The following is a 24006-nucleotide window of genomic DNA, read 5'->3' on the forward strand; positions in this document are numbered from 1 at the left end:
CCTTATTTAGGAGAAAGTGGCTATTAAAAAAATTTAAAAATTCCTTTAGCTAAACCACAAATCCCTATTTGGATAGTAGGTTTTTTTGTTTTGTGGAGAAGGAGGGGAAGTAGCAGAAATCTGTAGTAGAGCTTCCATTTTTGTTCAAGACTGACCAGAAAAAATGAGGCATTACAGGGTATGCCAATCTAGAGCACAGTTTTAAGCTGGGAAGAAATGCTTTCTGTACATTCCAAAAGCAAAGCTTCCGTATTCCAAAAGTAATTTATTCTCAGCCACATTTATCTGGATGCCAATATTTATAGTACCTAAAGTTGTCATTTGTGCTTTTGTGGGTGCCTTTGGGTCAGACCCAACTGACTTCAAAGAGAGTTGCAGGTTCTCAATGCTGCTCAAGATCAGGCCCACAATGCATTAGTCAATCATCGCCTGTGAAGGACACCTTCCACTATTTAAGCTCCAAGGCATTTAATCTATTGTGAATCAAATCCAGTCAGAACAAGTGTTGAAGAAAAGGGTGCCTCATTCCTGTGTAAACATTGTAGAGTATGTGGTGCAAAGTTTATTGGATTTTTAAAATTTTCCTTTTAAAAAACTAAAAGTATTAATACAGGTACACAAGTACTGATTTTAACCTGTCTTCCTGTGAGTTTGATCATCTTTTCTGATGGACTGATGTAATGGTAGTGGCTTCAAACATTTTAGCAGTTCAATTTTGATCTAAATAGATCTCTGAAAATATTATATGGGGTGCCAGAATTAGCATTGCTCCTGTATTCCCTCCTTCCTTCTCAGTTCTGTTTTTCTCCACTGCATCTAATTTGTGTTTCTCTTTCATTTCCATGTATCTTTTTTGTTCCACTGATCTTTAACTGCAAGGATCACCGAGGAGCTCTGTGGTCAAGAGCGGAAGTGTATATCCAACAAACGGAATCAAACTACTGGGTGATTCCAATCAGTTTAGTTTCACAATACTATTACACTTGTGTGTGGCGTTTCCTTCTGGGGGGTCTATTGTTAACGTTCATTGTTACATATGTCTGCCATTCACGAGAAACCGGTGGGTTTTTTAACTGATTGAAGCATGATGCCAAGAATGTGTTGTAGAGCCCTTTAAGGGGAGAAGTGCAGGAATACATTGGGCAGTGTCTATCTGGCTACTGCACCTCGATCTTTTCCAGTTGAGAGGCACTTGAAGATAACCATCCGCAGGTCCAGTCCCTCCTGGAGCCAGATTTTGTCCATAATCTTTATCATTTGTAAAGCCAACATATCTTGTCGCAGATCTTCTCCGACCTTAAATAAAAACAAGCAGAGAAAGGATACTTTGAACAATGAACTAGACAGATTATATCCCCAGTAAGAGACAAACCATACTTTTCTTCTTAAATTGTGAATGACTTGTTTCCTCGGGTGTAGAGAAAGGGTAAAATGATGGGCCATAATGAAGCTTGTATAAACTGAAAATTGGCATTTTATATATACAGTATACTCAGACATCTCAGTTAGCCCTTGAGATATACTGTTCGAAAGACGAACATAATATTTTTCTTTTTAAACGTTACACTTTCACTCCAAGAAGGGGAGGAGAGGTAAGCTGGTCTAGTTGTTAGAGTACTAGACTCGGCCTTGGGAAACATTCAATTCCTAGCTCCACTATGGACAGGGTGTGACCTTGGGAAAGTCACTTAGGGTGTATCTGACAATTTCCCATCTGTAAAATGGGCTAATAGTACTGCCCTACCTCACAGGGGTGTTGTGAAGATAAATACATTAAAGATTGTGGAGCACTAAGCTATGACCATGATGGGAGCCATGTAAGTACAAATAAGTTTTCAACCTTCTACAAATGTGAACCACTCTTGTGGGGTTAACTATTTTCATTCATCCAATTATGTAAGTCAGTTTCTAAATATAAAGAGAAGACTTGAGATGCAGCTAATAGCCTGTAGAAATGTGGCAAAGCTAGCTAGTTTTGTTGGCATTAGCTATCATAACCCCATATCTTTCCTCCAGTAGAACAAGAGAGAAAAACAACAACAAAAAACTTACTTTAAACATAACATTAATTTCTTCTCCCAGAGGATCTGCATTCACCAATGTGACTTTTAGTGGTACTGCATTAGAATTGAAGAAGGAACATGCCTGCAAGTACATGATAGTTTAATCCTTAGAAGGATAATGACTGATAATATTTTTGGCTTTCAAATCAAATAGAATGTTAATAGTTTGCAGATGAGATTTCAAATTGCCAGCATGCCAGAAAAAATTACTAATACTTGGAATGTTTGCACACCCTATAACAACGCAAGTTCTGAGATCAATGAAGTGGCAATATATCACAAAGTAGTATCTCTAGAGTGTGTGGTCTCAGACTCCCATTCCTGAGAGCATCACACAACCAGTAACTAAATGTTGCTGCTTTTGAGAGACCCGCAAGATTTTTAAATTGTGGTGTTGATATTTAATAGACTCACATCTGACATGCATATTTAAAAAATCAGGTTAAAATGTTTCATTGCCCCATGATTCACCATACTATACACCTAACATCTTGGAACGGAGTTTAATCTTCCATTCGCTATCTCTTGAATGCCCAGTTCTGACATGCCTGCTCGTTAACAGTCGTGACAACATTCCTCCTTTTGGTCATTCTGCCTCTTCCCTAACAATGTCTTCTATATGCTTGTATACAATCAATTGACATTACATTTTATTGGCATATGTATTTTAATATGCAAGTATCACTAACAAATATATTCCATAACTTGAAATAGATATTTAAAAAAAAATCTTCAATAGGTTGTCTTCCAAGTTGGAACCATTAATTTTTCAGAAATCTGCACACCATTGCCCATTTCTCCTAAAATACGGTGGCAGGGCTGCAGAGAGCTTTTTGGAGTCTGGGGCAAAATATGAAACTGAGGCCTCCCACCCTTCCAAAAAAATTACCACTAAGCGGAGGTGGGGTGTTGGAGAGTGTCTGCATCACGCTAATCTGGCAGCAGTGGCTCCTGTCCCATGGGGCTGGTCCCAGCTCCTCGCTCTGGGTATTGCAACCTGGGACGCAGGGTCACAATGCCACTCAGCTTTTTGCCCAGCTGCCTATCACTCACAACGGAGAGGCCACCAGGCCAAATATCAGTGAGTGGTGCTGTGACTGTGCACCAGGTTGCAATGCCACTTGTACTACCCTTTTTGCCCCTCCCTCTTGGTGGCCCTGTATGATGGACATGACGATTACCCTGAGTTTGGTGGGATAAACATGCCCCAAAGAAAACATGTCCATGCCTCTCCTTATGTGCTGTCACAACAACTTAGATAGTCCGGACACTTTAGACAAAAATCCCTAGATCTGAACATCTCTGGGCTAGAGGTAGAGCATTCTCCATATGCCCCATGATTTTTGGATTTACTGGCTTTATTAGACGGAAGGTCAGTTTAGACAACCAACAAATGGTGTAAGTCCATGCAGGTACTCAGGCTCTTTCACCAAGATGATTATGGACAATATATCTGCTTACTTTGGGCAGAAACCCCTTGATTTATTTATGAAATGTTTGTATATATGCCGGTATTGCAAGATAGGATATTTTCTAACACACAAAATAAAGAATTAATAAAAACAGGGACCGACATTCTAACTGAAGAAGCTATTCAAAGTTGGATTTACTGCTGCCTCTGAACTGTAAATTTGAGATCTGAAGAGAATACAAGTTTGGAGCTTTCGCATATCTCAGTTTCCAACTTTCTATGATTACGTAGTATGGTTCCTTCAATTCACTTTCTCCACCAGGTCCCTCATGGGGATTAGGACCAATGTTCCGTACATGCGAGTTTGTTTTGGTATCAATTTATTCAGAAGTTTTACAGATTGTCATTTCTCTGCCCCACACCCATTAGAATCATATTACTGTAGCTTTCTCCTGGAAAATTCTTGTTTCTATTGGTTTCTGATTTAAGTGTCAGCAGTGTTGAGGCTTATACAATTTCTGAGATACAGTTCTGAACTTCATGCTGTGAAAAGAGGAACACCAATGTTTTCTTGTTCCAGACAGTCTTCTGCTTGCATTTATAACTTCAGCCTCATAAGGGAACGGGATTATAATCTTATTTTACAACCTTAGTATATGTATTGTGTAATGCATAAGTGTTGTATTATTAAGCGTACAAGACAGTGTATGCAACTTATGCTTCAGAGGCTCTGAAGACTGTCAGAACTTGCATATGTTTTGCAACTTCACGCTCACTAACCTTCCCAGTTGCATAAAAACTTATTTTAAAATAGAATCTTTGCCTCGCTAGCATGGAGTATCTGAGAAATACATCCAATCACACAGCTGGTTAGCTCCATCCCACAATATATACTTCAAAATATTAACAGCCAGTCTTGTACATTTCCTTCTCCTTTGACCATTGCTGGAGGCTGTCTAACTTTTCCATTCACGTGCTTTGAAACTTCCTCTGTTCTCACACAATGTTTTTATGACTTTCATGTATGACCGGGTCCTTGCTGCTATGTAAGGAGAGCTCCACTAGTATCTGATGAAGTAACAAATTAAATCAGACCTTGGTCTGTCTGTATACCAAATATTTCCATAATCTTTGTCTCTTCTCAACTAATTTAATTTTATTGTCTGGTTCTAAAGGCTCTTTATTAAAAAGCTCTCCCACCAGTGTAACACTTTTCATATACATGAAATACTCCTTTCTATACGTTGATTTTCAGGAATTACAAGCATCTTTCCATACTGTACCTTGACATTTAATTCTTTTGCCACAAGGCTGGGATTGAGAGGCAAACGGCATTTGTTCTTCATGAAAAAGGACTGTACACGTTCCATACCACTTTGCAGGACAACCTGAGAGCAAAAAAAATAAAAATGCAGAACTGACATTAATCCATTAAAATACCTACAGGGAAATTTTTGACAAGCAAAGGAATTATGCAGAACAGCAGAGCCAATGCCCTAATTCCTGAAGAGTGCCATGGGATTTTAAGTGACCAGTCATAACATCTATTTTACTTCTCATCCCCCTCCCCCCCCCCCCAAAAAAAACCACACACACAAACCACATAACCCCACCAGTACAGCCCTAATGCCATGCCAGTGAAATTTTTCAGTACTGAGTCTATAAAATTATAAATTTACATTAGCAGCTTATTGCCAGGGCCCCATATATTATGAGAGAATGGGGCCAAATTCTGTAGCAACATCAATTTATTTCATTGCCAATTCTTTTTCTCCCATCATAACCACTCCTCCCACACAGCTACGGCTAACAGTTGAAGATTAGTCATTGACAAGTGGTTTTTTTTTATTAAAACACAATTCTGTTGACGAAATATTTAACATCTGTTGATTAAATACATCTTACTATACTTTTATACAGTGCTGTATTTAATGTGAAAGCTGAGTAAATTTACTTTGAAATTCAAGTCAGTTGTATCCCTCTCTAACACACAATATAAAAAGTTAAGCATACGCACCTGCCTAGCAGATCCACTTGTTTGTTTTACTTTTTCTGCTACCACTCCCAAAAGCTGTACCAGTCTGGTCTGTTTCTCCAGCTCTTCCCTGAGCCCTTTCCCACAGACCGAGAGGAAGGCACCAAGAATATGCTCATACCTTACCCCAAATTTTGCATCATGTAGGGTATCCTTCAGAAGCCTGAAATAGCAGGTATTTAAGTTAGTAGTTTTCCCTACAAAGCAGTATTTCCCTTCTAAAGTGAACATTTTAGCTAGAGTTCAATAGCAAGCCTTTTTTAAAAAGTCCATTAACAAGGGGTATTACACAACACTGCACACACATACATTACTTGCTGTAAATCAGTAACTTAATTCTGAGAACTATATGTGCTTAATTCTTATGGATTCATTTGGTTTTATTACAAGGAACACTGTTTATCTTTTGCACATTACGCTGACTTGATGCAACATCTATTGATCTGTCATTCTGATTAATGAAATTTTAGCATTTAGACAGCAAATTACTTTGTTCTGAAAACACCAATCTGACTGTAATTAAATAATGAAAGAAAGACACGTTCTTACCAATATACACAGTGTGCTATCTGAATATTTCCTAATGCCCGAGCCAAAATGAATCTGACTAAAGAGTTGTCCAGGTATGTTTCATACTTCAATGCCTAAATGTAAGAAAATCAGTCAATTTTTAGATTAGATTATATACTGCCTTTGGTTGTTTTGGGGGGTTACCTATAACATTTAAAGTTCAGTGGTGGCCAGAGGATCTTTAGGGGCTCAAAGCAGAGTAAACCCACTAGCTTTGCTTATTAATTCCAGATAATCTGTGAAAGTTTAGGTGATTGAAAAACTAATATAAAACAGACACCTGAAGCTGTAGTGGTATTTTAAAGAGTGACCATTTAATAGAGTATATATTAAAACAAAATTACCAAGGATGTAAGTAATGACATTTCCCCCACTTCTATCCTTACTCAGGAGAATACAAATAGCCAAAATAAATATCTGCCCCAGATTGACTTATGTCATTGGCCTATTGCCTTTCAAGGTCACTCCCTCACTTTTTGCTCAATAAATCGGCTTATGCAATTTATACGGGATTATAAAAAAAAAAGCCTTGTTTGTCACACAAGACCCTTAAAACGTTCTAAGTATGGGATTGCCAGATTTGTAGCTATATTATCTAGCATTTCAAATGTGTCCTATTGTAAGGTGGTTCCCGCTCCAGTGCCTCTGTATACATACCAGCCTGGTTTGAGACCAAAAAACCCACCGCACTTAACTATGCGATTTGGTTCCCTCTCTTCTATACTTTAAGAAGCCACCCACATCCTTAAGGGAAAATCCAATGTTTGCAGCTACATGGGGCATCCTGCAATGTGTTAAGATGATTACAGCATCTGATTTTACTAATTCTCTTCTCATACCACTATGGGATAACCTGTGCCTCAGGATCAAGGCCAACTCCACAACGCTTAGACAATTTGGATAGAAAAAGGATTAACAAAAATTAAAGATACAATACAAGGTGACAAATTGTTATCATATAATCAAGGGAGACCAAACAACAGCTACCACTGTGTCTCAGTTCCTTCCTTCAGCAGCTATGCTTAAAGATTCATGCAAAGATAGGGAGACAATTGCTCTATTTCAACTCTCTCACCTCCAGAAGAACATGTTAAGAAATAAGGAAACAAAGTTAACTTTGGAGGAATTACTTAAAGTGGCTTAATGCTTTGCAGTACCCTCTCAATCTCAGTCTGAAAGAAAAACGGGGGGGAAAAAAAACCAAACACAACAAAAACAGCCTTAGTACCACAACAGAAATCCGGGAGGATAACTGGCTTAAAATGAAAGATATTTCAAGTTCTTTATCCTTGCAATTCTTCCAGAACAAAATACAAAACGGGCATTACTGAACTCCAGAACTTTTGTTTAAGTCTCGATTGGTAACACATGGCAAGTGTTAGAGATGCAAAGAGCCACATGCCAACATTTCACACATCCTCTATACCTGTCAAAAAATGCATGTGTTCTGGATCACCATATTCAGTGCGCTCTCAAACATGAAGTGTCACTATCCTTCTTTGTCCAAGCTTGTGTAGTATAGGGGTGCTGGATGATTTGTTATTACCAGAGGGCATGAAGAAATGGATTGCAATAACTATTGTAGTGGCCAAAAGTTATTTTGAGGAGATGGAAATCTTCAATTCCTCCTTCACACACAGACTGGATTAGTGAGAGTACTCTACTACTGCATTATTGGAAAAAAATACTGTCTAATAGAAGTGCTTGGGAAAAAAATACGAGGATGTCTGGTCACACATGAAAATTATTGCTTGCTTTTGCAGTTTAGTATATATTAGTCCCTGATACTCACAGGTTGTTTGCTCACTTATTTACCTATTTAGTCATTTTAGTAATTGATGCTTTGCATGACCTTTATGGAGTCAAGCCCCCCCCCCCAAAAACCAGGTTTTACAAATAATAAATGTTGAATTTTGTTATTTATATGCTATTTCCATCTTATGTATTTATATATGTTTTGTTTCATTGTGTTTATTTTTATTGTTTTTATATAAAGATAAGGTTTAAAAAACTGACCATTTATTTAGTACACAGAAGTCTCACACGAACCCAGAAGGTGCTAGTATAATTCTATTTTTTGTTCTACCTAACCCAGAATGTAAACTAAGTAATTTATTTAATATATCACTCACAGCACCTCTCTGTTAATGGCAACACTAATTGAAAAGGACCCAGATGTGTGTTTTCACACCCAAAATATACAAAAAATGATTTTTTGTTCATCGACAGTTCTAATGTTGTAAAATGTACAAAAAGGGTAAGCAATAAATGTCACCTGCACAAACTGGGGGAGGAAGTCTGTTAACTCATCATCACTTATTGCCTCAATCCAATTCACAGCTGTGGTTCGCACTTCCTGATCTGCAAACCTGCAAGAGCATCACAAGTCCACACTCACTGTTTGTTTTAACTTCAGCAGAGATACACGACTAAATCTTGGGAACTAACATTTTTTATTGTCGTAGTGCTTGCACGCCCTCAACAGTATCAGGCCCTCCACGTAGAAGGCACGGTATAAACACACAGGTGCAGGGATGCCTACCTTTCTAACAATTTATTGTCTTAGCAGCTTGCTTAGATAGCAAACCTATTCTCATAGTAAAAGGATAGATTATGAGGTGAGCCACTTATGTCTACTCTTGTAATGTCACAGTAGGATGTCGATTTGGCTGAGTTTATCAAAGAAATTAAATTAGCTTTTTAACTTTAGACAAGGTTTTTTTTGGGTATAAAAATTTAGGCCATATTTTACAAGTGAAGAAAATTCAGATAATCCTCCTATGAAAGATAGTTTAGATGTCATCTTTTGTTGGTAATCAAACCTTTTCTGTGCACTTTTTTTAACTAGAAACCCATTCAGTAGCTATCTCTAACTATGCAAGCCAAACAGAAACAATTTAAGTTAATGGAGGCTATAACTTGTAAACAAAATTACAGAATGTGCAGTGGACATTAACTTGTGTTAATTCAACAGCTGATGACCAATTCTATAGTGAATTACAAATGAGCATGCTAACTATCTGCACAATACAACAACACTGGGAAAAAATTAAACATCCAATATAATTTATGGAGTTCACTTACTTTGAATCCAATAGTTCCATAGCAGTCAAAGGAGGTAGGGGAGGCCACTGCTGAAGCAGTGAGTATATTTCAGGAAGACTTGCCCAGTCCCAGTGTGGGGCACTAGCTAATATTTTTGGAAGGCTTTGTGTGTGTCCATGGCAATAATGTCGCTTCTCCCACAAAAATTCTTTATCTTCCTTTGATAGCCTGCAGACAGTCCAAACAGCAGTTTAGTTTATAAGAATGACTATCGTTACTCAGAAGAATACCAAAGCACTTGCCAAAGTACATACGTAGGTCACTTCATCTACCTCCAAGTTCGAATACAACCTAAAAGTTAAAAGTAGGCAGTGAGGAAGATACCGCTGAAATGGTATTGTTTCTCAAAGCAATCAGAACTTTATCGTTTTAAGTTTCATCCGAAATTGAGCACCGCCGAACGCCATACTGCAGTGTTAGTTCAGCACGGATGACACAGGAAGACTGCCACGTAAAATATCCTAATTTCTCCTAGTGATCTCTCAAGCATATATAGCAACTTCAAAAAACTTATCAACTGTTCTGTGAAAAGTTAACTTACTACATAGATTCCCCCCAAAAATGGGTTCCTGTGTTTCCAGTTCTACTGAAACTCTTCATAATGAGAGCTGCACACCTAAACCCAGGCACACAAGCCTCATTTATGCGAAAGAAAGGGGGCATATGTGGCTGTAGATTATGTGTCAGCCTTTAGTAAGGAGGACAAGTTTTAGGTGATAACAAGCAACACTGTGTCCCATCTTCTTCCCAGCTAGGGAAAAAAAAGTCAGGATATAGTCACATAGGAGGCTCCCCTCACAACAGCATTTCAGTCTTATTAATGGAGTATGTTGTGCTGTTTATGAAGTTAAGACGGTTAAGCGTATTTTAAATACAGAATCCTGGCCAGTAATCCTGTTGTAATAGAGGAACTGATGTTAACAGATATGGCATTTATAAAATGTTCTCAGGTGCCCCCCTTAGTAGAACTCTAGTCTCCTATTTTCTCCTTCCTTCTCCAGTTCTCTTGTAGCCTTGCCACATTTTAAATAACCCCTGCCCTCATCTCCCAAAAGCCAGAAATTCATTCACAGCACCTGCCAGGTTATTAATTTGCCACCACTGTCCTACAGTCTGAAGAGCTCCAAGCAAGCACATTTTGCAGAAAGGGGTCAAAAAGAGAAAAAAGTCTAGTATAACAAGGGACATGCCAGGGTACAAGCTGTGGAAAAAACAAGTAGGTGTTGTAATTTCAAGACCACTGTTTTCTGGGGTACATACAGAACACTGAAGCCAGTCACAGGACTTCAAAAACACTAAACTAATATTTCAGACTAGTACAGAGGAAATTTAACTAAAGTTATGTACTTAATTCCCTCTTCACAGAGTTCCTTATATGTAGAAAGATAAAATATTGCTACAATAGATTAACATACCCAAGGGTGCCATCTTTGGCAAGAATAGCAAGAAGACGCTCCTTTACATTTTTTCCCAATGTTTCTATTGAATGATGTACCAAACCGTTTGCAGCTTGAGGAATTTTGTATACAGTATCAAAAGCCAGGGAGGGAAAGTCAACCTGAAAAATTAAAACAGAAGCCAGTCTTTAAAAGCTTTCAGAAAGCTGAAAAGGCTCCCTTAGCGCTGAACTACTGCATCACTGTTTTTACTAGGGCTGTCGATTAAAAAAAAAAAAAAAAAAATCACAATTAATCGCACTGTTAAACAATAACAGAATGCCATTTATTTAATTTTTTTGATGTTTTCTACATTTTCAAATATATTAATTTCAATTACAACACAATACAAAGTATACAATGCTCACTTTATATTTTTTATTACAAATATTTGTGCTGTAAAAAAAGAAAAATATTTTTCAATTCACCTCACACAAGCACTATAATGCCATCTCTTTATCATGAAAGTTGAACTTACAAATGTAGAATTATGTACAAAAACCCCTGCATTCAAAAATAAAACAATGTAAAACTTTAGCGCCTGCAAATCCACTCAGTCCTACTTCTTGTTCAGCCAATCACTCCAACAAAACAAGTTTGTTTACATATGCAGGAGATAATGCTGCCAGCTTCTTGTTTACAATGTCACCGGAAAGTGAGAGCAGACATTCACATGGCACTGTTGTAGCCGGCGTTGCAAGATATTTACATAGCAGATTCATATGTCCCTTCATCTTCAACCACCATTCCAGAGGACATGCATCCATGCTGATGACGTGTTCTGCTCGATAACGATCCAAAGCAGTTCAGACCGACTAATGTTCATTTTCATCATCTGAGTCAGATGACACCAGCAGAAGACTGATTTTCTTTTTTGATGGTTCGGGTTCTGTAGTTTCTGCATCAGAGTGTTGCTCTTTTAAGACTTCTGAAAGCATGTTCCACACCCCGTCTCTCAGATTTTGAAAGGCACTTCAGATTCTTAAACCTTGGGTCGAGTGCTGTAGCTATCTTTAGAAATCTCACATTAGTACCTTCTTCGCATTTTGTCAAATCTGCAGTGAAAGTGTTCTTAAAACGAACAACATGCTGGGTCATCATCCGAGAGTACTATAATATGAAATACATGGCAGAATGCAGATAAAACAGAGCAGGAGACATACTATTCTCCCCCAAGGAGTTCAGTCAAAATTTAATTAACGCATTATTTTTTTAAACAACGTCATCAGCATGGAAGCATGTCCTCTGGAATGGTAGCCGAAGCACGAAGGGGCACACGAATGTTTAGCATATCTGGCACATAAATACCTTGCAATGCCGGCTACAAGAGTGCCATGTGAATGCCTGTTCTCACTTTCATGTGACACTGTAAACAAGAAGCTGGCAGCATTATCTCCTGTGAATGTAAACAAACTTGTTTCTCTTAGTGATTGGCTGAATAAGAAGTAGGACCAAGTGGACTTGTAGTTTCTAAAGTTTTACACTGTTCTGTTTTGGGTGCAGTTATGTAACAACAACAAAAACCCTACATTTGTAAGTTACACTTCCACCATAAAGAGATTGCATTATGGTACTTGTATGAGGTGAACTGAAAAATACTATTTCTTTTGTTATTTTTACCGAGCAAATATTTGCAATAAAAATAATATAAAGTGAGCACTGTACACTTTGTATTTGTATTGTAATTTAAATCAATATATTCAAAAATGTAGAACAGGAAAAAATAGTTAATACATTTCAATTAGTATTCTATTGTTTAACAGTGAGATTCAAACCGCGATTAATCGCAATTAATTTTTTTAATCGTGATTATTTTCGAGTTAATCGCATGAGTTAACTGCGATTAATCGACAGCCCTAGTTTTTACATTGGTATTTTGGTTTGGTATCACCTACCATAGCCTGCACAATGAAGAGGTTCCCGTGCCCCCCCAAAATGATATCAATCTATTTCTGCCGACAGACAAAATTCTTGATCACGTATGGCATTCAAACAGTATATATTCAAGTCAAAACAAAAACACTAAACTAAATCAGAAAAAAATACTACCTGCAAAACTATTTTTTCCATGAGATTTCCTCTTTTATGGGCAGTTCCTGATGCTGGAGTCACATGTGATGAAGTCCAAAGGTGTAAGAGCTTAGTCCCACAAGTTAACAAACTAAGAACACAAAAGGAAAAAGCACAGTATTTCAGTAACCATACCTTGTGTCTACTCCTCAAAAAGTTAATTAGTTATGAGAAACAGTAAGAAATCTGGGAAGCAGATCAAACACCCATTAGAAGAAGATGGTAACTCACAAATGATAAAAACATTAATCTGCTATATCTTCATAATTTAAATGGACTATCAGTAGGTTCCCTATAATGACAAAAATGTGTCACAGAATATAGATGTTCTCAAACTGAGAGCAGGCCAAGTATCAAATGATAACCTTCCTTGAAAGAGGAAACTGTTCTCATTCCAAAGAGGTTCTATATTAAGCTTCTGGATTCAGAGGGAACATTGGAAGCATGCCATTTGTTGGCAATTGTGATTTTGAGCAGCCAAACAAAGAATATGATCGCTACTAAGAAGAATTTCATTCTCCTATATGTTCATCTGACTATCTTCCATATTTATTTTTCAAGTCCTCAAAATGCTTGAGCCTGTGAGCAGCTCTAAGCCGGCAGAGGCAGAAGGATAAAGTTCAATATTGAAATGGTGGACTTGACTAAGGGAAAAAAGTTTAGCCTCTCAGATAAATAAAATGGAGCACAGGTTGCCCATGTGGAGCAAATAAAGCTTGCAGACAAAGTAAATATTCTACAGGCAACAATCCTGCACCAACAAGGGCCTTGGGACCTTGTTTCATCTCTAGCTTCTATGATTTGATCAAATCACATATTGGTTTAGCTGCAGATGCAACATTTTGCAAATAACTTCACATTCCTACTAACCAATTATACTAATTAGTATGAGTCACTGCAATTATATATTTACAGAGTTCTAACAGTGTGCTGGGCATTGTACAGAACAGATAATTCTTGCCTCAAGTAGTCAAAAAAAAAAAAAATCTAGTCAATACAGTTTAATTTCATGAGAAAAATGTAAGGGGACGATCAAGCCTTCAGTGTGTTGGGGAGAAGGGGCTGGGAAGGAAGAGGGGGAGGAGAGAAGAGGCAGTGATACCTTAGTCTTCATTAATGAGGTTCATAATGAAAAAGAAAAAACCCCAAACCACCAGCTAATTGTGCCACTGAAGAACAAATGAACACAGAGTTACACAGTATTCTTTCAAGCACTTGTTCAATCCCTTATGTGGTAGCAAGAATGGAAGAGCTGTATCCTTTCCAAACCCACACTTCATCACAAGTGCTTCCAATCTGGCTTTAGATTCTCACAGCACAGTAATGACCTTTGAATCTTCAATGTTCTAGTTAGCAGCAATTTTTAGATCCCCTTGTTACTGATGTTATTTGAAAATGCAGCTGGAGTATTTGGCTTGTATCCCTCAACTACCTTGGCCTGCATTCAACTGTAGTAGTCCACTGTCAGTCTCTGCTAGCATTTCCACATCTACTGTATGCACATTATTCATCCAATTTTGGTCCAACATTCTTTTTGATCCTTGTGCTTCAGGGAGTTTAAATAGTTCTCACATGTGACGTACGATATATCCATCTCTCTGCTCTTCAAACTGTTGATAGGATTCTCTCCAAGTAGCCCAACATTACGATATAATTAGATTGACAACTTGACATTCAGCTGAAGATAAGCACTATCCTATTTGGTAAAAAACTTAGATGCAGGATCATAGGACCAGCTCCTCAGCTGTATAAGGGCAGTTGTGTGTCCCTGACAATAGGGGGTCCTCAGGTAACATACAACCACTGTAATGCATCACTCCTTCATGAACAGTGCAGTGGGTGTGGTCAGAGCACTCCTGTGCTGCAGAAATCCCAGCTGCTGGAATGGTTTCAGAGCAAGTCTACACTGCGAGAAAAAAAACCTGTGACATTAAGTGTCACAGCCCAGGGCAGCTGGTTTGGGCTCTGGGGCTGAAAAATATCAATGTAGCCCAAGTCTAAATGTCTAGGCTGCAATTTTATAGGCCAAACCCTGCAAGCCCAAATCAGCTAACCCAGACTAGCCATGGGTGTTTTATTGCAGCGTAGACGTACACCCGTCAGCAACCGTAAGGGTAAGTTGCAGAAGCCTTCAAGCTGCTTCAAGCTGTGCCTGGGGATTAGCCTGGGGCAGATCAGCTCAAGATCAGAGGAGCACAAAGGTGATTTAAGGTTACCTTTGCATCTCCAGCCTGAGCTTTGCTCCTCAGCTTTCCTGAGCAAGGTTTGGATCTGGGCTAGTGGTCTTCAGTGATGCAGAGCTTTCTAACATTTACCACTTTATCTTTACATTCCTTTAATTGCAAAATTTGTGAACCAGTAAATTTTTCCTAAATGTGGATAGGCTGGAAGTGATCTTTGTTACTTACAAACTATATTTGTTTTGCTCAGAGCTTCCATAATCATTTTAACTACTGCATAAGCAACTTACAGAATTAGTGTACTACATTAGTAACACTAAGGCAGCTTAAATGTATAAATCAATTCTATCCACTTTTTATTTAGTTATTTTTTTTGTAGACAGGATTAGAGGCATTGTATTTGAGTTTTTAGCTCTTTCAAAGTTTGATATGGTTTATCTTCCAAAAAAAAAACAAAAAAAAAAAAAACCAACCCACAAACACTTACACCAGAGTAATAAGACCAGATGTTGCTATCATGTGAAGACTGGAGACTAGAAGAGACTGACTGCTTTCTAGACCACTAAAAATTGAATTTCACAAAAGGAATGTAAAGGAGAGTCCCAGATGCCATTTTTAAAGAGCCTCTCTTTTCCTCCAATCTCCATTTAAGAGCACTGCAAGAACTGAATTTCTCTCAATGATATACAGTCCCAAAGAGTTGTTCATATATAAGTTCAATGTCCTGGCTGAAAAAGGTTTCAGACGATGCCCTATTTGTTCAAGGTGATGAGCTGGATGAAAGAGCTCTTAACTTTGAGTCAACTCCTGCTGAGCAAAGCAATGGAATTTAGCTGCACTAAAGCAAGAGTTATGCTACTGGGAAGAGATTGGAGGCCTTGTGAGAATTGAGGTCCCCAGAACTAAAAATGCCTCATTGAGAAAGCTACAGTCAACTTATAGTTTCTCTGCACAAAAGTATTGTGCTAGGACAAAACTAACCCATAAAAGACATGTTAAGCAAGAAGTGTTTTCTTCAGAGAGCTTGCTGCTCTGTGGTGTCTGCTTTACTTGCTTGGTGTGTCTGCCCTCTATGCGGTGTTGCACTGTGTAGCTGGTATCACATGGTTGGACCAGTGCTTGTGAGCGTGCTATGAGCAAGCTGCTCTGACCAAATCTGTTCTACCACCACATTGTTACCAGCTCCTGTCTGCTTAACACTTGTATACATACTGAACTTGTCTGCCTTTCACACCTTCTAGCCCAGGGGTCGCAACCTACGGCACGCGAGCCGATTTTGAATGGCACGCGGCTGCCTGCCGCAGTTCTGACCCCCAGCCGCACTCAGCCCCCCCGCCCACCGCTCTCCCCTGCTGGGGCAGGAGGCAGAAGTTTTGTCCTGCAGCAGCCAAGCTCCCCCCTCCCCTGCTTCTTCCCCAGCCGTGGTGCAGCCTGCTTTCCTGCCCCTCCTCCTCTCCTTCCCTGCGCCGGCCCTTGCTGCTCCGCAAAAGCCCCGCGGCCCTGCTCTCCCGGCCAGAGCTCCAGCCGGTGCGCGGCAGCCCCTTGCTAAAGCCGGCCCTGGGTAAAGGAGGCAGAAAAGAGGTAGGGACGGGGCCTTGGGGAAGGGGGTGGAACAGGACATATCCCTTCCAGCCCCCTGCCGTGACCCGCTCAGGGCAGGGGGCTGGGAGCACCCCCACAAGCCGAGCACCCCAGCCCTCTGCCCTGAACCTCCCCCCACACCCAGCCTTCTGCCCTGCACCCCCCCCCCACACCCTCCAGCCCTCTGCAGTCCCCCACACCCCCAGCCTTCTGCCCTGCACCCCCCACCCCTCCAGCCCTCTGCCCTGCACCCCCCCCCACCCCTCCAGCCCTCTGCCCTGACCTCCCCCCAACACCCAGCCTTCTGTCCTGCACCTCCATACACAACCCAGCCCTCTGAAGCCCTCCACACCTCCAGCCTTCTGCCCTGCACCCCCCCCACACCCCTCCAGCCCTCTGCCCTGACCTCTGAAGCCCCCCACACCCCCAGCCTTCTGCCCTGCACCCCCCACACCCCTCCAGCCCTCTGCCCTGACCTCTGAAGCCCCCCACACCCCCAGCCTTCTGCCCTGCACCCCCCACACCCCTCCAGCCCTCTGCCCTGACCTCTGAAGCCCCCCACACCCCCAGCCCTCTGCTCTGACCTCTGAAGCCCCCCACACTCCCAGCTTTCTGCCCTGCACCCCCCCACACACACACACCCAGCCCTCTGCCCTGACCTCTGAAGCCCCCCACACTCCCAGCCTTCTGCCCTGCACCTCCACGCACCCCCAGCCCTCTGCCCTGACCTCTGAAGCCCCCCACACTCCCAGCCTTCTGCCCTGCACCCCCCCACACCCCTCTGCCCTGACCTCTGAAGCCCCCCACACCCTTCAGAGGTCAGGCCCCACTCAGCCTGCTGCCGGCCTAGCGGAACAGAACGCCAGGCTGGCAGCAAGCTGAGCAGGCTGGTGGCGTAAGATCAGCATTTTAATTTAATTTTAAATGAAGCTTCTTAAATATTTTGAAAACCTTGTTTACTTTACATACAACAATATAGTTTAGTTATATAATATATAGACTTATAGAGAGAGACCTTCTAAAAAACGTTAAGATGTATTACCGGCACGCGAAACCTTAAATTAAAGTAAATAAATGAAGACTCGGCACACCGCTTCTGAAAGGTTGCCGACCCCTGTTCTAGCCAAATGCCCCTGATGCTGTTCATTAAGTGCTATTCTCTCCCTCCCTATAGAATGTTCTGTCAGTGGAGAAAGGAGTACATTTTTTAATTTCGTAGACAATGTTGGACAACACTACTTGTGGATACATACATACATGTAATCTACTGTTCACCAGATCCTATGCTGGATGTCAGTGGACTGCCTCAAGGATGCTCTCCTATTATGCTAGGAATTGCTGCCACTCTGAAGTACTGCTACCCACTGTGGTCTCTATTTGGGAAAACTAGCATGTAAATAACAAGAAGTCCGGTGGCACCTTAAAGACTAAGGGATTTATTTGGGGATAAGCTTTCGTGGGTAAAAAACACTTCTTCAGATGCTGTGGGTGAAATATGAACAGTCCTTGATTATTAATATCATCCAAACAGCCTATCAACCCAATCCTACTAATCAGTCAGTCTGTTAGGAGAATGCAGAACCATTTGAATAGCAGCATCTTATAAGCAGATTTCTATTTACTGTTGATCCTTCACATCTAATTAAGAGTAACTTCCAACGCAGCACTGTCTACAAGTCTTACCTTTGTCATTCTATTAAAAACAATGGCAAAGGAACAGCTTCTGCACTTGTGGGGATCTAAATCCTTTTATACGCCCAAGTCATTAGTTAAAATAAACACACATTTTGGATGCTTACCGTCTAAAGTCAAAAAGAGGTAAAGAAACTTGACCCAACATCTCTGGGCCCTTTCTCTGTTTATTTGAATCAGGTGAACTTCCACTGTTTTGATTTAATATTCCAAACAGAGTAAGACACAAGATCGATTCCAATGGCAATTGTGAAATCTGGATGGGGAAAATGATTCTGTAAAATAAAAGTATGTTAAAGAAGACAACTCAGAAGAAAAGAAAGCATTAGAATCTTAAAAGGAAGTTACAATATATGTTAATGCTTTTTGTTCTCAAAGGAAGTGAATTGGTGTTGAATGTTAATATGCAAATTTCATTTATTCACACGCTGCATCACATCTCTAGTGTCAGTAACAATTTCTGAAGGGTGCAAGGCAACAATCCTGCATCATATCTAAGTTCAAAAATACCTCTTAATGGATGAGATTTCTTGTGTAAAATTACATGTTCTTTCCAAGGAGCTGGACTGTCTAGTATAATTAATTTTTCCAATTTTTTTGCTCACTATCAGGGCCTACAGATTTGGTTTAACACCTCTACTTTTCTAAGTTTAATATTAAAGTCAAGCTTTGAGACAACAGGTTTTCCATCCAAACGAAGTGCTGTTTCATGTAAGCATTTACATGTACTGAAATGACACAAAGTAGAACCTTAAAATCTTGCTGAACACTAATAAAATTCAATGGACAGAGTAAAGTTCACACTATTATTTTTCCTGCCTTGAAATATTCTTTAGTTTTATTGTAAGGTCAGTTTTATATGCCAAAACCCTACACAATTCCTACATTAAATGGCCTGGAATTAGCTTGAGAGACCACCTGTCTCTCAGAGATACACTGCTCAGTTACCATCAGCAGAGACGCTCAGGTTAGATCCCTCAGTATAACAGAGGGCAGCTACTTGGTCATTCTATATAGAGTGTCCCGGGGAGTTTGAAATACTGTTCTGCCCTGGTGTAAAATAGCCAGGATTTTGTTGACCTACTTGTTTAACCTGGCCTTTGAAGAGATAGGGAACTAAGGTATAGGCAGGTGTGTAGGTTTGTAGGCATTTGGATTACAAGATGTTGCCTAGAAGAAGTGGAGAGTTGAACTGTGTATTTAAATTTATAATTTTAAACAAAGGGAAAGGTGCTCAAGCCTATGTCTGGGCACTTATTGTTTTAAGTGTGACAGGGGGTGGTGGGGGTGGTACTGAAACACAAACAGTGTACGGGCGAGGGGAGCCAATTTTTAACCCCCAGGATTAGAACACTATCAATCCAGAGTTTTCCTCTTGTGTTCCGCCCCCCACGCTCAAAATCTAAATTAGCTCAAGGACAGTTAAACATTCTCCCACACAGAAGAAAAGAAAATCTGACTTTTTTGCTATTAAATCTTAAGTGAGCATTTAAAGAGTCTGCCTTCCTGCCAGTGACAGCCCTCCCATCTAAGATTATTTTTAGAATGACAATATATGCACAACTGTTGTCATACATTGCAAAGAAGTGTTAAAACACACTGCTTGCATTTAAGTGAAGATTAGCTTATCACTGAAAAATGCTTAGAGACGCCAATGAGAAGGCAAGCTTCCAGAGTACTTACAATACCGTAACAAGTTTTTCCCTCCCTAGACATTCAGGCCATAATTGAAGAAGCCTTTTTCCTGTTTTCCTCTTTATAGGTGCAAACTGTGCCCACAAAAAGGGAGGAGTTTTTTAAAATGTAAGTTTTCCAACAATCAGCATATTAGTAGAGAGCATTTGTTTCTTACCTCTACCCCCACACTTTTTCAAAATTAGCAGGGTAAAGTGCTACTCTAACCCAGACAGTATTAACATGTCAGACATTTGTGATCACAGAAAGTCTAAGTTTACTAAGGAGTTCAACAGAATTAGCATCTTACATAACTCTATTAGCTAAGTATAGTTAGAAAATACTATAATTAAAAGATACAGAAATATTTTAATGAAGGAGCAGAAGTACTAAAATTACTTACAGTTCATCCCATTTAATCAGATAGAAGAAATTCTTGTATGTGCCAACCTTCTTGGACTGAACGGGTTTAAACAAATCTTTTCCATTATGGGTCAGAGAGCAAACCAAGTAGTATTTTTCGTAACTGGAAAGGAAAAGTCAGTATGTTGAAGCAGGAAGAACAAGAGATGGATAACTGATTTGTAAAAAGGGACATTAGTTTAATAAATTACTCACTTTGACACCCAACCGGTAAGAATTCCATGAGCAGCAAATATTGTGAATTGCAGGTGCTCTGTGGCAGTCCATGCTTCCTTAGTGCTTCTATTATTTTTTGTTGCAGAATTGCTACTACTGCAGCCTGAGTTTAAGTGGAGGTGAAGAAGGGCATAGACTGCTGCAGTCAACTGGTCTATGCTCACTTGCACAGGGTTTTCAGGCTGCAATGAACCTAGATTATAATACATCTTTAATGCGTATCTTCCTAAAACAACCATCTGAAAACTATTCTGAAATAAGATTAAAAGCTTTACTTACCAACTGAACTGTTGCTAGTGTCATCACTGGGCTTTAAGGACACCTGCACAGTAAATTATGGCAAATTTCAGAAAAACATTGAAGCAGCTTACATCTAAATAATCCCCAATTGCCATTCTTCTCAATGACAAGCTTTGTAGTTTAAACACATTATGATTACCTGAAACACTGGGCTAGATTTAGGCTCACACTTTGGTCCCTTTGCACTCTTTTAGCACAAAAAGTCCATAAAAGCTACCATATGTGAATATCTGAGGATTCATAGTGAGTGATCAAGACCAGAGCAAACTGCTCTGGCAAGCCACAATCAATGTAACAGCTGCTAGAGGACCATTAAAAAAAAAAAAATCAGTAGTGCTGAGGATGCTCTAACTTACACCAAGGGACTAGGGGAACACAAAGGTGGTATACAGATCAGCTACTCCAGAGGAAAAGGACTGTTATAGTCAATATACCACTGCTAGAAAAAAACTGAAATACAATAGTCAAGATGTTTCTTTTATTTGATATGAGAATTTATTTCTCAAACTATGCAACAAATTTAGTGTAAAGCATGAACTTATACACCTAGGGAGCACCAAACTTTTTCAAAAGTGTATTCTATCAAAAGTATCTTTACCATACAGCTAGCCTCTACATTTTATTTTTTTGTTCGGTGAGTAACTGATGAGACCAACTAGAAGTCAGCGCCTTAATTTTTCCGTATCTGTTCCATTATTCCTTTTTAACAATGTCTTGTGTAAAAAGCAACCTGTATAATATGATGCAATACCTGGATGCTCTATCTTCCATTACACCACTGTCATGTCATGAAGGGGTACTGCTGTAGCATAAAGAATGGAAAACCTCTTACTGATAACTTCCTTTCTGCTAGCAGCACCTCACACAATTCTGCATGTCTGGCCTGCTTTCCTCTCTCAGCAGCTCCGAGAAGGATCAGGGTTTTGGTGCTCCACAGTCTGGCCACATTACCTCTGCTCTTGCTGGCTGCCAGATGAGTTATTCCCAAGCTATGAAACTTGCATGACAACAAGTATTCCAGAGACAATGAAATAACTGTACCTTAGACCAAGACAGTCATACGGTAACAATGCCACTTAATATCTGACCCTGGACTCATGAGTCATCCAGGCTGGCTAGGGCTATGGGAGACGCTGCTAGCAGAAAGGAAATTAGTGGTAAGAAATTTTCTGTTCTGCAGCTCGGTCTCTCCCACAATTCTAGACATCTGCAAAGCAGTGAGCAGTGAAACAAGTTTGGTAGGAAAGAAGTACCCTGCCCTTTTTGTGAGCTCGCTCAAGTCTGTATTATTTCTGGGCTACCGCCTGCAGCACTTTCCTGCTAAAGGAGATCTCTGCAGAAGACAGAAGGGCCACCCTGCAGTACTTTAAAGATGTTAGCTGTAGACCAACGGGCCCACTTTGCAAATTTCCAAAGTGAACAGACCTGCTTGTTTCACCCATGAGGTTGCTAAGGATCTCATGAAAAGCACTTTGATCCCTTTGGGACAGGAGCCTCTGATGATCTGTAGGTTTCCACAATACACAGTCTAATCTACCTATCAATGGCAGACTTGGGGTATGTCTACACTACGAAATTAGGTCGAATTTATAGAAGTCGATTTTTTACAATCGATTGTGTATGTCCCCACTTAAGACCATTAACTCGGCGGAGTGCGTCCACAGTACCGAGGCTAGCGTCGACTTTCGGAGCGTTGCACTGTGGGTAGCTATCCCACAGTTCCCGCGGTCTCCACCGCCCATTGGAATTCTGGGTTGAGCTCCCAATGCCTGATGGGGCAAAAACTTTGTCGCGAGTAGTTTTGGGTACATGTCGTCAGCCCCCCTCCCCCCTCCGTGAAAGCAATGGCAGACAATCGTTTTGAACCTTTTTTCTGGGGTCCCGTCCACCGGACCCACTCAGCCCGCTGCCTGCCTGGACGATCAGAACCAGGGCTGAGAGGGTTGGCGGACAGAGCCCCAGACCAGCAGCGGGGTGTGCGGCTCAGCCCGCTGCCGGTCTGGGACTCCATCTGCCGGCTCCTGCCAGCCGGGGTCCCGCTCAGCTGGCAGACCTTGGTGAGGTTGATCAGGGGTGCCTGGACAGACATGGCTATCCTCCTCTTAGAGCACCGAATGGGAGTGACTCCAGGTCATTCTCTTCTTTAAGTTTCGTCTCATGGAGATTCAGTCCTGTCTGGAATATCATGCGAGCTGGAGGCCTCTGCCTCAGGCTGCTCTCCCAACCGGAATTACCGCACGGTCGCATCTACTCCAGCCTGCCCCTTGCTCCCACGGCTCATGAAGCCTGGACAGTAGTAAGGAGCAGTTCAACTTGTGGAATGACAAATCCAGAACGAAGGATTGCACTCTATGGGCCACGTTAAGATTACTTCAGAGTCCTAGATAGCATTAGTCCCTACAAAAGGCTTCATGAAAATTTTCCCCCGCCCCTAACAAAAATGTTAATTTATCAGAGCAGCTGAAAGGGTAAGGAACCCAGGACTATAACTTAGAGAGAGCTTCCATATTATTTAACTCATAATTGATATAATTCAAAGTAAAATTTCACAGTGTGGTCTGTTCTAAGACTAAAAATGCAGGAGGGGAGTCAGAAAAAGGAACAGTGGCCTGTTTCTGCCCGGTTTCGAACCGGGGACATTGTGTCTTAGGTGAACGTGATCACCACTACACTATGGGGCTTTTTTTTTTTTTTTTTGCCACAGACTTTGCCAAATGCACAGGAATGTTTTCTCTAGCTACAGAAGCTACCTAATGCAATGTCTATATCTATGGCCTTCCTGCTCACAAAGTGGTCATGGTAAGCCTCCTGAAGCTCTAGAACAAGAAAAATTCCTGGATGGAACCAGAGAATCTTTCTTGGCACTGATTATGAAGCCATGTGCCTTGAGGAGAGTCAATGTCTGAGACACGCGCCCCTGTGCGATGCGGATTGTGATGGAGCTCTGATCAGGATGTCATCCAGGAAGGGGGTGAGTTCCCTGTGACCTGATTCTGGCTACTGTCCCCAACATCCTTGTAAAAACCCTGAGAATGCAGGACAGGCTGAATAGGAGTGTTCAGTACTGAAGTTTCCTGCCATAGGCAAACCCCAGAAGTCTGTGATGGCATGGCATGATGGGGATATGGAGATAAGCTTCTGCTAGATCTACTGAAGTCAAGAATTCCCCTCCCCATCCTCCAGGCCAGGGATGACACTGTAGAGGCCAGGGTCTCTATCTGAAACTTCATTTCCTTCATCTACTCTGCCT

At 40.7% G+C, this 24006-nt stretch overlaps 1 protein-coding gene across 1 annotated transcript in view; it reads right to left on the reverse strand.

Moving 5' to 3' along the window:
* Positions 1-24006, reverse strand: part of PIK3C2A (phosphatidylinositol-4-phosphate 3-kinase catalytic subunit type 2 alpha) — an 83132-nt gene that overhangs the window by 13344 nt on the left and 45782 nt on the right. Inside the window, exons 11-23 of the mRNA XM_065402916.1 lie at positions 20736-20761; positions 20436-20649; positions 20221-20343; positions 18251-18418; positions 12670-12781; positions 10600-10742; positions 9164-9352; positions 8355-8448; positions 6059-6153; positions 5492-5672; positions 4758-4862; positions 2053-2145; positions 1167-1296 (exon numbers count right to left, since the gene is read on the reverse strand). Of these exons, the coding sequence (XP_065258988.1) occupies positions 1167-1296; positions 2053-2145; positions 4758-4862; positions 5492-5672; positions 6059-6153; positions 8355-8448; positions 9164-9352; positions 10600-10742; positions 12670-12781; positions 18251-18418; positions 20221-20343; positions 20436-20649; positions 20736-20761 (1673 nt within the window). The remainder of the gene's footprint in view (positions 1-1166; positions 1297-2052; positions 2146-4757; positions 4863-5491; positions 5673-6058; positions 6154-8354; positions 8449-9163; positions 9353-10599; positions 10743-12669; positions 12782-18250; positions 18419-20220; positions 20344-20435; positions 20650-20735; positions 20762-24006) is intronic.

Source organism: Emys orbicularis, chromosome 4 (genome assembly GCF_028017835.1).
Source record: "Emys orbicularis isolate rEmyOrb1 chromosome 4, rEmyOrb1.hap1, whole genome shotgun sequence".
Classification (NCBI taxonomy): Eukaryota; Metazoa; Chordata; order Testudines; family Emydidae; genus Emys; species Emys orbicularis.